Source organism: Lepisosteus oculatus, chromosome 2 (genome assembly GCF_040954835.1).
Source record: "Lepisosteus oculatus isolate fLepOcu1 chromosome 2, fLepOcu1.hap2, whole genome shotgun sequence".
NCBI lineage: Eukaryota > Metazoa > Chordata > Actinopteri > Semionotiformes > Lepisosteidae > Lepisosteus > Lepisosteus oculatus.
The window spans coordinates 69,561,954-69,577,637 of NC_090697.1; the positions used below are offsets into that span (position 1 = coordinate 69,561,954).

The 15,684-nt window shown below is 46.7% G+C and overlaps 1 protein-coding gene across 1 annotated transcript in view; it reads right to left on the reverse strand.

Moving 5' to 3' along the window:
• Positions 1-15,053, reverse strand: part of ckap2l (cytoskeleton associated protein 2-like) — a 28,895-nt gene extending 13,842 nt beyond the window's left edge. The window contains exons 1-9 of the mRNA XM_015340531.2: positions 14,853-15,053; positions 13,456-13,522; positions 12,773-12,839; positions 11,070-12,226; positions 10,224-10,413; positions 8,329-8,484; positions 4,285-4,342; positions 2,753-2,903; positions 1,637-1,898 (exon numbers count right to left, since the gene is read on the reverse strand). Coding sequence (XP_015196017.2) covers positions 1,640-1,898; positions 2,753-2,903; positions 4,285-4,342; positions 8,329-8,484; positions 10,224-10,413; positions 11,070-12,226; positions 12,773-12,839; positions 13,456-13,522; positions 14,853-14,898 — 2,151 coding nt within the window. The 5' untranslated portion in view covers positions 14,899-15,053 and the 3' untranslated portion in view covers positions 1,637-1,639. The remainder of the gene's footprint in view (positions 1-1,636; positions 1,899-2,752; positions 2,904-4,284; positions 4,343-8,328; positions 8,485-10,223; positions 10,414-11,069; positions 12,227-12,772; positions 12,840-13,455; positions 13,523-14,852) is intronic.
• Between the last annotated feature and the right edge of the window lie 631 nt (positions 15,054-15,684).

A 15,684-nucleotide genomic window follows, 5' to 3' on the forward strand; every position in this document is an offset into this window, starting at 1 on the left:
GGAACTGTGGACAGCTGAATCACTATTCAGAACTAGCTCTTCATCATAACGAACTGGTCCTCTTCCTGACTTGCTGGGACCCACAGTCATCTTTTCTCCTGTGCACAAACTTTGCTAGTTAAAGCCAACAGTGAGCATCAGCAGCGCACCGTCGCAAGCCTCACAGCACAGCCTGGCACGGAGCCAGAGAGCGCGGATTGGACAGCAACAGCCTGCAACTGTTTCTTTGTGCCCGCAGGAGATCTGAATCCCCAGAGATTGGATGAGTATTCAACTTCAATGCATTACAGCTCGAGAATTCAATTGTTATCCCAACCAGTTGATATCAATTTAATTCGTAAGAGTTATGTACTTGTTTGAGTATCTAATGTAGAAGTTGTAACCAAGTTCACTTTACGAAACGGTCTTAATGAATGATATACTGAACGTATTTCCTCTTGATGTGTAACTCTTTGTAACTGATTGAATATATATCTTTTGTATTCTGATAACCCTCTCGATAAGATCTGTTAGGTTTATATGCATATTCTATGTATTAATAAATGTATCCTCGTGTATTAGTACCTGTGTGTGCGCGTTGTTTGAGTTATGTCGCATGGTTGGATTCTAAAGCCATCAAAAGAATCAACTTTGTGATTTACTGCTACAATTAATAATTGTCTCAGTAAATGCCCAAACCCTACAGAACTGGTGCCTTCAGAGAGCCACTTTTCTTACATTATTTGGCGTCCCTGAACCGGTTTTCTCTACAAGGGACACATTCTATTTAATTCCTGAAACTTTCCTAGCTCTTTTCTGGACCCTCCACTCAAAGAGCTTCATGGGTAATGGGGACTCCCCTCCACCACCACCACCTGGATGATGCGACGGCAGCCATAGTGCACCAGTCTGCTCACACACACCAGCTCTCAGTGGGGAGGAGAGCAGAGTGATGAAGCCAGTTCAGAGATCGGGATTGTTAGGAGGCCATGATGGGTAGAAGACCAGGAGGAAATTTGTCCAGGACACCAGGGTAACACCCCTATTCTTTTTCGAGAAACGCCCTGGGATTTTTAATGACCACAGAAAGTCAGGACCTCGGTTTTATGCGTCATCGTAAGGACGGCACCTGTTTACAGTATAGTGTCCCCATCACTATACTGGGGTATTAGGACCCACACAGACCATGGGGTGAGCACCCCCTACTGGCCCCACTAACACCTCTTCCAGCAGCAGCCTCAGCTTTCCCAGGTACTGGTCAAGCTCACACCTGCTGAGCTTCAGTGGGTTTCCAGTTGTGAGCTGTAAGGTGATGTAGCTGCTGTCCATAAATTATATGCAGGCTTTATTTATTTAAGAGAAGAAACTGCCGTCACATTTATGGACAATTTCCCTTACAAATGTTATTTATTATTGTTTTCAGTAGTGGTAGATGGTTTATATTCTAGCATCTGTTTGTAATGAGACCCTGTCTTTGCAGCAGTATTTATTTTATGAAATTCTTTGAAGAAGGCTCCATGGCTGAAACTTTGTTTTTATTCTTCTCATTTCAGCATGGAACAAAGCCTATAATATTAAGTATGCAAGACTGAGTGGCTGTCGACATCTGGCCCCCCCGTCGTGTACTGCAGGCGGTCTGAGAGACGGCCACGATCACCTGTTAAGACTCAAGGAGCTCGATGTGGATCTGGTCATTCAGGGCCTCGTTCTCGCGGTAGACGTACAGGGGCGGCCCGGACCCCTCTTCCTCCGCCAGCAGCTCCTGCAGGGAGGCCACGCAGGGATCGTGCTCCTGCAGCGCGGCGGGGTATCGGGGGGCGGCTCTCTCGATGCGCAGGGAACGCCGCACGGGCGTGAAGAACCGCAGCTCCTGGCCGTCCAGCTGGACCGGGTCCCGCTGCTGCTGCTGCTGCCGTCCCCTGCAAGCACGGGAAACAGCACAGCTCTCACCCTGAACACACGCCCCCCCCCGCCGAGCGCACGGCTCTCACCCCCCCGACCGCACAGCTCACCCTGCCAGGGGCACGACTCTCACCCCGCCAGGGGCACGACTCTCACCCCCACGACCGCACGACTCTCACCCCCCCGACAGCACAGCTCACCCCGCCAGGGGCACGACTCTCACCCCCCCGACAGCACAGCTCACCCTGCGAGGGGCACGGCTCTCACCCCCGACCGCACGGCTCTCACCCCGCCAGGGGCACGGCTCTCACCCCCACGACCGCACGGCTCTCACCCCGCCAGGGGCACGGCTCTCACCCCGCCAGGGGCACGGCTCTCACCCCGCCAGGGGCACGGCTTTCCCTTGTACTGCATCCACTCATTCACGTTTCCTTAACTCAAGATCAGTAGCTTCTCATGACACCCTGTCCTACGTGATCAACTTGCACTGAAAACCCTCATGCCATCGCAGGACAGATGCCAACACAGACCCTAACCCTACAGCACCAGGCCATCTGCTTCATTACACACTGCGAGCTCACAGCACACAGCTGATCTCCGTGGGCGATGGACACCAATGGAGCCCCCACTGACAACAGCTCAGGTATGCCATTACCCAGCATGCCACAGAAGCCAGGAGGAAACCCTGGCTAACAGCAAAGCACAGATTCAAACCAGCCATCTCCAGCCTCACAGGACCCAACTTAAACCTCAAGCAAGACCTGACAAGAGCAAAGAACCCACAAGCCTTTCTTTAAAGAAAGAAAAAGCTTGAAAGAATGATTGGGGAAAAAAAAAACAGAAATAAAAGCTGGTTTTTGATGAGACTCACCCTGGTGTGGCCGTGATCTTGTACTTGACGACAGATGAACCATTTTTGGCCCCTCGGATCTTCGCTCCAACAATTTTGGGGGTTACGGGGTCATTTCTTGGCACCCCAGGAATGTTGCTTTCACTCTGGTCCCCCTCCTTGTCTGTCTCGGCTGTCACCAACAATAGACAAATACCATAAGCAGTCAGGCCCTAACCCTGAACATTAACACAATTTTCAAGAGAGAATGGGAATTGAAAACACAGATCCATAACCTAGACTTGAAAGAACGGTAGGGAGTAATGTGGACACAAAAGGGAATTTCAGAGAATGGGAGCAACAGAACAAGAGGAATGTGCTTGGGCCTCCTCCAGTGTAATCTTGCAGGAGCAGCACTATGTTCTTTGATGACTGGAGTTTTAATGCAAAACGTTATTGCTTCAGATATAATTTATCTGTATTATTTCTGTTGGATGTTTAGTGCCAGTGAAGGAGGCTGAAGCTGGAAGACTGTAAAATACAAATCCAATGTAAAACAAAGATCAAAGACTTAATATAACTAATAGATGACACCATAATGTATTTGAAATGCATCATAATATGGCCCTTAACCCCAACTGCTCCAGGGGCGCCGTATAAATGGCTGACCCTGTGTTCCGACCCCAAGCTTCTCTCCCCGTCTGTGTCTCTCATGGAAAGCAAGTTGGGGTACTCCAAAAGACAGATTCCTGATACAAGAAACTGTATACGGCCAATAAAGTGATAATATACTTCATGTTAATTTCCATTTTAAACCAGAGTTGCCTTTTAAGTTGTACCTAGGGACATTATATAACAGCAAAATGAACAGTAATTCATGGCCAGAGTTCTGGAGGAATTTACACACGAGCAAAAATACCTCAATATGTGACAGTGACTGAGAGCTAGTACAGGAGTAATAGCAGCAAGGCCCTCTGAGATTTTAACACATAAGCACAAACCATTGCACAGCCTGCGTGCCCTCTTGCTTTCTCTGCTTCAATAATTATGGCAATACACACACTTACTGAACCAGACAGAACTCGCTTAGGGGTTTTTATCATCTTGTTGGGAAGTCATGGAAATGCTTTTCATCTGGAAAGGCTTTTGGAAAGAATGTGAAGGCCTGAGCCAATACTGCTTTGGATCCGAATTCTGAATTCCATGCTGTGTCCACAGACAAGAATTGGTCAGTTGTGCCACGGACATGTAAATGCTTCCAGTTATAAAACTGGATAAGTTTCCAGAAATATAAAAACCCAAACTAATCAGTTTAAAATGATATTTTCAACACAATGTGTTTTTCATCTGCTTATTTTTTAAACTTATCTGTTGACTGTTATCATACACAGACTTTTATTAGGGGAATCAAACAATTGATAGAACAGAAAGCACAAAAAAAGCAAAGAAACCAAAACGATTCTCAAGAACATTCTCAGGTTTCACTGTACAGACTATACGGGGACAACTGTCTCTTCTGGCACTGTACACATTAAAGAGCACTTCAGCTCCTAGCTAACAGGACAACAACTTACTTATGGTTTTCTTCTTCTTCAGGATCTCAAAGACTATGGTCCGAAGTTCTTCAATGGGCTACAAAAAACAACAACAACAACAACACTTAACCACAAACCACTAGGCCATCAAAATACAAGCGATCAAAATCACAATGCCGAGAATCTACTGCACTGTGGAGTAGGGATGATTTTCAGTCTATTAGACATCTTAAGAAAGATGGAAAGAGTTAAACAGAATATTTCTGACAGTAGTAGTTCAGGTGGGTAGCTGCGTCAGCATGCGTAGACTGCAAAGGAACAAGTAATAGGTTTATTCCACGCTGAAAAAAAAGAGAGAAAAAAAACAACGTTTCGGCCGTGGAGCCTTCTTCAGGTGTGTCTGACATTGCTGTGCGTTGTGATCTTGGAGGAACAATCATTTTCTTGTGTAAGCTACTCTGTTTACAAACCCTGAGGCATTTTATGTTTTCCGATAAAGTTGCTAAACATCAGGTTGTTTCCTCTGGTGCTGGAAGTTCAAAACTTCCAGCTGTTCCAAACTGCAGTGTTCTTCCCCCAGTAACAGCCTACAGAATGAATACATCAGCATCCAGAAAGAACACAGCTGGGCTGTGGTGGTGGTCATCTAAAATCTTTAACAGCGTATCTAGCCACAGAGCAGCCAGAGCATTTCTTCAGCTGTTTAGACAGGACAGAAGTCAAGCTTTTAGTTGGGTTTGGTTTCATCTCCAGAGGCTCCCTAACTAAAAGTTATAGTTATTGCGAAATATCTTCACTGTCTGCTCTTTGGCACAAAACCGGACTGGGATAAATTACATGGATAAGAATATTCACAACCTCCTTTTATTAAACTAACTGGGTTTTTAAGACTCATGGCGCAGGGCTCGGAGTTGGAACATGAGGAAGCACAGGCTGTCATTATAGTTTGTACATTTTCCAAAATTATAAAGTATGATTTTGCCAAATGTATTGAACTGTGTTCCAATTTGTAGCAAAACCCATTTCATGAACAGGTGAATAAAGACAATGACCCTAATGGGAAACCCATGTCCGTTTAGCAATGACAGGACACTTGAGCTAATGTTTCTTAAAGAAGGGAACTTCAGGTCTCTGCTCTCAGTGCCGAGCACTAGGACAGGAAGGACAGCATGTGCTCGCACTGTTTTGATCTACATACAGGACCCATGCGCAGCAACTTGTGTCATTTCCACGTTTCCTAGAAGCCAAGGCCATTGATGCTCTCACGGGCCATGTGTTGCATTACACATCCTGTCTCAAGCAAGTCTTAGTGACTGCATCAGGAAGGCATGGCTTGTTCCAGACTCTCACAGCCCAAGGGGTTCCGTTTGACCTCGATCCTGGTTCCCCTCAAGAAACAGCTGGATTTTATCCTGGGATCTATTAGATACGAACTCTCTAATGGGATAACGGGGCCGAAGGACCTCTTTTTTTTTTGTCACCAGTGTTATCAAACACAGCCTACTAAAGGCCAACAGATGCTAGAAATGCTCTGTTAGCCGTTCACCACAATGCCAGGAGCCCCAGTTCCAGTAGACTAGCGGCACAGACCAGACTCAATCCTGCCACACCACGGCCAATTGTCTCAGCTTGTACCCGAGCAAGCAACATCACTGGTTCAGGTCATCAGCAATTAATTAAAAAACGAAATCTGATTGGGTCATATGCACTTGGGGAACATGCTTCAATCAACTGGGAATTAATACATTAAAACGCAGGATTGTTGTAGGCATCATAGTCTGCATCCCCCCCCCCCCTACAATATTTAATTGCAAGTTCAATTTAGTGATTCAGCAATTTCAGCTCTTCCCCCTTTTTGAAATGAATAAAAAAAACATAACCATCAATTAACCAACAGTTAACTATAACATAACCAACAGTATGCTGTACATGTACCCACATGTACAGCATACTGTCAAAACATATTTTTTTCACCTTAGAAATATCGCAAGACTAAGCCCTATGCTATCATAAACTGTGGTTGAAAAGCTGATCAACATATTTGTATTCTCTCAAATTGACTACTGCAATGCTCTACTCGCTGGGGTATCTAAATCTTCTCTGAACAAACTGCAGTATGTCCAAAATTCAGCAGCCAGAATCCTGACCAGGTCTAGTGCAAGTGTTCACATTACTCCTATCCTGGAGTCCTTGCACTGGCTTCCGGTCAAATTCCGCGTAGACTTTAAAATCCTCATGCTCACCTTTAAGGCTCTACATGGCTTGGCACCTCAATACCTGTCTGAACTATTATCGCCCTACTCCCCACCTCGCAACCTCCGCTCTTCAAATTCTGCTCTCCTTACTGTGCCCCAAGCCCGTCTACATTGTATGGGCGACAGGGCCTTCTCCTGCTATGCCCCCAAACTCTGGAACTCCTTGCCCAAGGATATCCGAGAGTCAACTTCTCTAAACTCCTTCAAATCCAGACTCAAAACCTTCTTCTTCAGAAAAGCCTTTACTTAACTGGTTCCATTCTTCACCCCTCTGCTCTTCTTAGTACCACCTTCCACGGTCTCCTCTATTATTATTGTTGTATTGCTGTAATTGTAATTGTGTCTTATCTTGTGTATTCTTCTTATTTATTGTTGTAGTCTTCTTATTTATTGTTATTGTCATCCTGTAAAGCGCTTTGAGAAGCCACCTTTAAAAGGTGCTATATAAAATAAAGTTTATTATTATTATTATGATTCAGGTGGGTAGCTGCGTCAGCATGCGTAGGCTGCAAAGGAACAAGTAATAGGTTTTATTCCATGCTGAAAAGAGAAGAAAGAAAACACAATGTTTCGGCCGTAGAGCCTCCATCAATGACCTATTGCACTGCAGAAATCACACATGCCCTCTCTAGGGAGAGGGAGAGGACATAAGTAAGAAAGCAATTACCGCTGTTGGAAACAATTCAATGAGAATATGTCTTCAGGGTCCTTCTATGAGAAGTTACGAGTTTTTTTAGCTTGTGCACACATATCTACTATGTGATCAGAACATTTTGCAACTACTTTAGTTCCAAGAAAAATATCTACATAAGAGCTGATCTTACTTACTTGAAATTCCCACAACACACACGTTGTACGTGCCACTGCTTATGCAGTGGCACGTAAGAAAGATTCTTCCAGGAAGTGACTGAATGGCTACATGTTTAAAACACTAATGCTATCACAATTTCAGCTTTGTGGTTCGGTTCTAATTATGAGCAGTTTATTCATTCAAGATGTGAACGCATTGCTGAATGGAGAAGTTCAGCATCTCTTTTTAGCCTCCTGTCTAACTGTTATTTTCTACACTCCTAGAAACACTGGCGCTTGCCCACTGTGTCGTTATGGGAGAAGACAGTACACGGGGAAGAATATTCCAGCGGTCTTTCTTATAAAGTGGATCTCTGCACAGCTGCACAAACACTACTACTAATAATAATGTTATTATTGCTCTGGACACTCCACTCAAAGCGCTTCACAGGTAAAGGGGACTCCCCTCCACCACCAATGTGCAGCATCCACCTGGATGATGCGACGGCAGCCAAAATGTACCACACCTGGTATCGGTGGGGAGGAGAGCAGAGTGATGAGGCCAGCTCAGAGATGGGATTAGGAGGCCATGATTGGTAAAGTCAGGGGGGAAATTTGGCCAGGACGCCAGGGTAACACCCCTACTCTTTTCGAGAAACGCCCTGGGATTTTAAAATGACCACAGAGAGTCAGGACCTCTGTTTTACACCTCATCCGAAGGACACCGCCTTTTTTACAGTATAGTGTCCCCCACTATACTGGGGCATTAGAACCAACACAGATGACAGGGTGAGCGCCCCCTACTGGCCCCTCTTCCAGCAGCAGTCTTAGTTTTCCCAGGAGGTCTCCCATCCAGGTACGGACCAGGATCACTCCTGCTGAGCTTCAGTGGGCTGCCAGCCGTGAGCTGCCGGGTGATACAGCCGCTGGCAAACAGGACTGCTGGGAAGTTTGTTTGAATCGGAGCTCAAGTCCTCCGTCTTACAGCCCCTCTTCGCTACAGAGGAGAGGTGCCGGAGTCTCTCCCCCCCCGCCTCACCTCCTGCACCACCCGCACCGCCTCCTCGAAGAGCGCCAGCACCTCACAGTCGCCGTCGCGCTCCATGAGCCGGGCCCGGCAGACCCAGTACATGGCGAACTTCTCCACCGAGGGCACCTGGGACAGCACCGCCAGGACCTCCCGGGACTCACGGCCCTGAGAGAGACGGACACACAGACACAGCCTCTGGTTCAGCAGCGCACGGGAGAGGACGAGAGAGTGGCGGGATCGCAGCCTGGAGCCCTCCCAATCGGGGCGAGGTGCTACAAGAGCCAGGTTACCGCAGAACCCCGTTTTCACCCACAGACGCTTTCAGGCAGGACCGGGTTTTAAAACCACCCTTAAACTGAAACTGCAAAGGAAGAGTTCCATTTTTGCTATAGTGAAGACTGGGACTTAATTATTCATTATTCTATGTTCTGAAGGGGAAAGAGCTCATGGCTGTTTTTACCGATTACAAATATGAACCAATGTAGATTCATGATGTTGTGCTGCTGGTTTTCTTGCAGTTAATAATAGGATAACGTGACTTTTTATGTTATTAGGAGATTATAAAACCTGTAGAAATGTCTGAAACTAGTTTTAGTGATCAGTTATTCCACTGGTTTGATCAACACCCAGAAACGGCGAACAGTGGATCTGTAATCTCAGTTTACCACACGCTATGTCGGCAAAGTGTCACGATTCACGCATTAATTCTTTTCAGTCCACGGGCAGTTTTAAATTTCCATCCTGTCTGATAGCGAACAGGGTTTTATGACAACCCTGTATTAACAGCAAAGGCCACATTGAGGACTGGTAAGGTCTGGAGCTGATAAACTGGTGTCAATGCAGCAATAAGCACAAAATTAGACATACAATCCCGTGCAAGGAAACAAAATATATTAAACACCCTCAATGTTACCAACTACCAACGGAAAGAGACTATTAATGAAAGCAAGCAAATCTGGTCTAACAACTTAGTTTTCGTTTCAAATTAACAGTAAGAATTTTGTCTCTGCGTTTTTACAGACCTACTGAATCAATGCATATCTGCAGACAATCTCTTACTGTTACCAGTATGTACACATTTATATGACGCCCTCCTCACATTTGTAGTTTACTTGATTGAGTCATTAACATTGTATGTTGGTATTATGTAACTAAAGTGACTGTAAATGTGCTACAAAGGTACTCAATGAAAAACGTGAGCAACACCTGAGGTTTCTACCATTTTCACTAAGGAGAAGAACATATCACTGGCTCCCTCTGGTGGCTGCAGCATGTACATTCTGCCTTTTCAGGGCCTACAAAACTCTTTAAGAGGCGTTACCTTACCTAGGCTTAAAACAGTCAACGAGAGCCTGAAAAAAATCTGGAAACCTACAGCTGAAAAAATGGAACTGTGTATTTAAATCCAAGTTTGTGGCTTCTATCAAATAACTTTTTCAAGCTAGAAATGTTGTTTACATTGTTCCGGGTGATGAATAATGGCAGTTATTTGCCGAGTTGCACTAGATATTGTGTTTCAGTCTCCATTGCTGTCCTTTGTCAGAGTGGTCCCTTAGCATAAATAAACTGAATTACTGGCCAATGCATGCGTGTTCACTGTGCTGGGTTAAAACCGTGACAAACTTTAAGGATTCAGTGCAGTTTTTGGGCTGCTGCGCCGTTCAATACTTGGCTCTTGCCAGACCTCAAAGGCCATTCTAACTTTCCCAGAACATAAAAGCAACAGAAGTGTAATTTTCAGTGTCCACTGAATAAATAATTTCCAGTGTTGCAACAGGGGAATGTTCAAATCATGACTACGCAGCTACGGGAAACCCTTTCCTTTTTAAAAGGGGGGATTAAAGTCACTTCCTTTTACGTCGCTTAAGGCTGCTGGGAACAGGCGTCCGCGGTGCCGGCCTCACCTCCCGGAGCAGCCTCAGGCAGTCGTCGATGCGCTCCGCGGCCAGCCTCCCCAGGCGGTCCTCCTCCTCCATGGCGCTCCAGAAGGACTGCCGGGAAGCAGCCGGCTTCTTCACCGACCTCCGCGGCGTCGGCATGGGCGGCCTCTTGTACGCGATGCCCTTGGCCTCGCGCCACTCCTGCAGCCTCCGCCTGGGAGGACGGGAGAGGAAACGCAGGCGGAGATGGAGGTGGACCCTGCCCGCTAGTGGTTTGGTAGCACCGAGTCACCGGACCTGAATGCATCCTGCCTGGCAGCATCCAATACTTCAGGCTTGTGAACTGTGCACATCAAATTTCTCATTTAGTGAGGTCACATGCAACTTAAACTGCACAATCAGCTGCTGGCTGGTCCTTGAGCGTCGGTTTAAATGATTAGAGAACCAACCAGCTGTTAGCTGTGCTTCGGTTTGTGCATTAACACCACAAAGGAAATCAATGTCTGCCGTTCTCAGCACAGAATCCACAGGCTTGTCACCAAAGAGCTGTGCAAACCCAACAGCCTGCACTTTAGCAATTATTGATGGGGGGGGGGGGGGAGTGTTCAACCCTTTATGGCCTGATTTGTTTGCTTACAAAAGTAAAAAGAGGTTCTATTATAGGCCAGCATTCAGATCATATGTTCTGTTCTGGCAGTGGCCATTTCATTCTGCAGACTACACACATTGCTCAATAAAAATCATCCCCTCCCGATCTCCGACTCCCTGTCTATATACATGAAGCTTACACACAGAGCCCTCCAGAATTTCTAAAAGCAAACGCAAACTATAAAAGAAAAAGGTGCCAAGAAGCTGTGAAGCGACACTCACATCCTTTCCTCCTGCGCCTTGGTTAACTTCGTCGAGCCCTGTTCCGCAGCGGTTCGGCTGGTGCCAGCTCTGATGGTGGCGTTTCTTGCTGGCTCCTGTCTTTTGGGCCCTGGGTCCTGGCCCTGTTGGGCAGACTTGGTGGGCACCTGGGCGGGCGCAGTGTTCCTGCTCGAGAAGCTGCTAGCACAGCGGTGTGGGAGCTGCCCTCTGCCTACAGGCTCTCTTACCACGAACGTGTGGCGCCTCCCAGGAGCTGCTGCCCCACCCCTGATGCCCTGCTGCCCCACCCCTGCAGCCTTCGCCCCCGTCCGCCAGGAATTACCCACAGCTGCTCCACACACACCTGGCTGCTGTACCTCGGTGGCGCCACTGCTTTTCTGGCTCCTCCGGCTTTCTGCCGGCACAGCACGCGGCTTCTCCCGTCTCGCGGCAAGGGTTTTTAGGGGACTGCTGCCCTTAGCCTTGCTGTGGGCTTCGCTGCTGCCCGCTCCAGAGAGCCCAGGCTCTCTGCCCCCTACAGACGCAGCCCGCCCCAGAGCTCTCTTCAATGCAGAGTGCCGGCGCTGCAGCTCCTCCAGCTGGGTCTCCCCCGTGCTGCCAGTCTGCACGCTAGCAGGCCCCTGAGAGGCCCCTGGAGCCGAGATCCTGATGCCCACCCGGGAGCTGTGGGCCCCTCTGGCACTAGGGACCTGGGGCTTCCTCTGGGCGAGTTCCCGACGAGCTGCCTTAGCAGGACCTGAATTGGTGGCAAGCTGAACTGGAGCTTGACTGGCACTCATTCTGGAAGATGCCTTAGCAGAAGCAGAGTGGAGCACAGTGCTCTTTGGAACAGTCGCAGGTTTTGCACTTTGAATGTTGGGTTTATTAAGAGCGGTCTTGGGTATAGGTGCCCGAGTCATAGATTTGCACTGGGAGGTCTTTGGTGCAGCACTATCCAGGCCAGGCTTACTGCGAGTGGTGCTCTGTGTTGCATTGGTCTTGACAGGCCTGGCAGTCTTAGCAATGGTATTGTTGCAAGCGGATTTCTTCTGTGCTGTCTTGTCTGGGTAAGGGACGGGCTTAGTGGGGGCTCTGGTTCCTGCAGCTGTGGACGGCGGCTTATTCTCTGTGCCTTTGGGTCTAAATGGTGGAGGCTGGTTCTCTTTTTGCTTCCGGGCCTAAAACGTACATAAGAAAATAAAAGCAGGTTGCATGAGAAAATGAAACCCATGTGTCATTATATCTGTTATACCTCATCTGAAAAACATCACCATGACCACTATTAAACTTTCAAATATCCACAGAAGGAATTAGCCATTACACCCATTCTGCCATGCATTAAAGGAACTACGGTCCTTTTTATACAAGACCCAGATTCAATCATTACCCCTCTTGCTGGGATGTGGCTGTAGCCCGGGACTTTTAAAGAGTACTTGCTGCCACCACCAGCTGCCAATAACTTGCTTTAATAGCTAAGTCCCATGCGGGTAGGCTACAATATGGCAATCTTTATAAAGAACGTCTGGGCATATCTCATGTGCAGGACAAAATAAGAAGAATAAGTACAGAAGATGATGGAAAGCTCTTCCTCTATTGGCAGACAACTATTTTCAGCTAGAATCTAGAGGTGAACCGCGACCCTCACCAGGAAAAGCAGAGTGAAAATGGATGGATGAAATTTACAGGTGATGACGTTGATGGCCTAAGGCTGCTCATGTACTTACTGGAACTGTCCCTGCTTTGGGGTCAACGGGCTGCTTGGGTCTGACCATATTGTCCCTCAGGTAGGGTCTGGGCAAGGAGAAGAACCAAAGAAGTAAGTGCATCAGAGCTTCAATACAGCGAACACTAAGGAAAGAATGTGTGACATCAGTTGCCCTGGACACAACCCCGCCCCCACACCTCTAACCACACCAGGATGGACTGACAATAGATGCGACATGCACCCAAACAAATACAAACACCACAGTAAATCCTCAGGTCAGTGGCCAGTCAGAGAAGGAGCTCGGCTGTTAATTACAGTTATCTGTATTCAATCTTGTTTGCACCAGATATACACGTGTAAAAGCAGCTGATGTCAGGTTTGCGTTTCCAATATTGTAGCCATGACAGCCGTCTCTTTCTTACTTTACCTGGGTCTGCATGACTGCTGAGGAGTTTCATCTCAAACCAAGGACACACCACACTAAGTGAGCAACTCCGATCTCAAGAGCATCATCTTTAAACACTGATTAAAGCAGACCTGATTAGTCCTGCTTTAACTGAGCCAGTAACAGATGCATTTACAGTGCTGGTGGACAGGACAGGGCTGGCGATGGCCTGGCAGGCACGCAGGGGGTCAGACTGGAAGACACAAACCCAGCTGCACTGTCGAACGGGGCCCAGAAGGCAGACAAGAGCTTCTTACTTCGGGTTCGGAGGCTTCAGCTTCCCCTTTGCAGCCAAATACTCCTTCAGCTTCTGTTCCCGCGACTCTGAGGACCACAAGAAAAAAGCAGGTCACATACACAAACACACAAACGCATTTTCAGTGCACTACAAAGATATACTACACAAGTGCAGTGCCACTCACTTACTCAGGTATTGCACAAAATTACAACAGAAAAGCCTTCCCAGCTCCATCTGCTGGAAACTGGGTCAATTACCTAAAGGCAGCCAAACAAGAAAGTTAGGGCTAACGAGCTGCCCTTGTTACAGCCCTCCTCGTGTTCAACCTTCTTGACAAGAAGATCAGAACTCTTGCTCTGTACGAGCTGTTCTGCAGCATTTGTTAAGCAAGCATGTTGGTGATGCAGGAAAGTATTACCATATTATAATTACATTATAATATTATAATGTCCTGCTTTGTGACCGATGTCTAAAAAGCATGAAGGGCACACAGCCCACCGAAACCACCGGGTACAGTGCAGCTTTGATAGACTATTTCATACAGAACTGCCTCTCCTCAGCATGTTGCCGATATTTTCATGATAATCTGGGTAAAATAGTTTATTATCACTTGTTCTCTTATTGTGGCCAACGTTTTACTGTATTATTTTCCATGAGGTGTGATGTTTTGTGGTCATAATACTACACAAATATATTTTGTTTTCCAATGTCATATTCTTTTCTAGCTCTGGTGATTCTTACTCTCCGAGCCGTAAGCGCTGTGCTAAAAAAGGGTGAGAAATTGTGCTTTGGAGTGATTATACCCTTTGAATGCTTGCTTATGTCACCCCAAAACCAAACTTGAAGGAAGGAGCTTTTTGGTGCAAAACGATGACCGGATTAAGCTGGCACGAGCGGACACGATGCCACTGTGATCTCACTTTGTAAACTCTAAATAAGCACCGTCCTGGTGATGGTTGTTCTTGCTATGGGCCTTGTGTGGGTATCAGCTAGCTCTCAGTGTTTCATTACTGGAAACAGGGCGACAGCCCACGTCAAGGCAGCGCGAAGGGAAATCATTACTGCAGCGAGCAAATGCGCATCTAACATGCAGCTCCATAAAGGTATCGAAAGGCTGTCGAGGGAATTACGTATTATAATGGCAATGAATGTTTCCATTAGTGATTTTGTCATGTAAAATAAATATCGGCTGTTGATCCGTGTTCTTTACGACCCTTGGTTCCACACGACAACCTTAGGGGCTTCTCTCAAGACGATTTCATTGCGATTCACCTGTTATTTCACAACATCATAGCAATCCACAACCACATTCTGAACACGATACAAGATCACAAGTAGTATGAGTAATGAATATACCACAACCACGTTATAAATAATAATAAGGTAAGAAAATGTACGGATGTATAAAAAGAATACCTTGAGCTGATAGCACACGGACAGCTCCGTCGCCGTCTCCGTCCATTTCTGCACCTTATTTCGTTTTCAAAGTCAGTACCCTACAGTATACCTTTTTAGCATGAAAAAGAAAATTTTACAGATGAAATTTCTTCTTCTTGTACCAAGTCAGAAGCAAAATAATCCGTTTGTCTAACAATCAAATTTCCGGGTAAACACGCCCCCTTGTATTATTGGTGAATTTACCTTTGAACTGACCAATTAGCTGCACGAATGAAATGTATTTGGATTCTCGGATGGTGATTGGCTAATCTTATTACCGTAAAACTTCGAAACGTGGTAACATTGAAACAACATGTTTATTATACTGTTAACTCCTTCTGTATTAAACCAAACCCGGTTTTGACTTTGTTTTCAAATATAGTTGTATAGTAGTTGTGTGTTGTTGTAGGTTTGAGCTAAATGGGGAGAAGGACTATAACTCTGCTACACTCTGATATGCCAGCAGTCATATTACTCTGCAGCTCACAACTGACAACCCACTGAAGCTAAGCAGGTCTGAACCTGGTCAATACCTCGATAGGAGACCTCCTGGAAAAAACTAAGGTTGCTGCTGGAAGAGGTGTTAGTGGGGCCAGCAGGGGGTGCTCACCCTGCGGTCCATGTGGGTCCTAATGCCCCAGTATAGTGACGGGGACACTATACTGTAAACAGGCGCCGTCCTTCGGATGAGACGTAAAACCGAGGTCCTGACTCTCTGTGGTCATTAAAAATACCAGGGCATTTCTTGAAAAGAGTAGGGGTGCTACCCCGGCGTCCTGGCCAAATTTCCATTTGGTCCTAACCAATCATG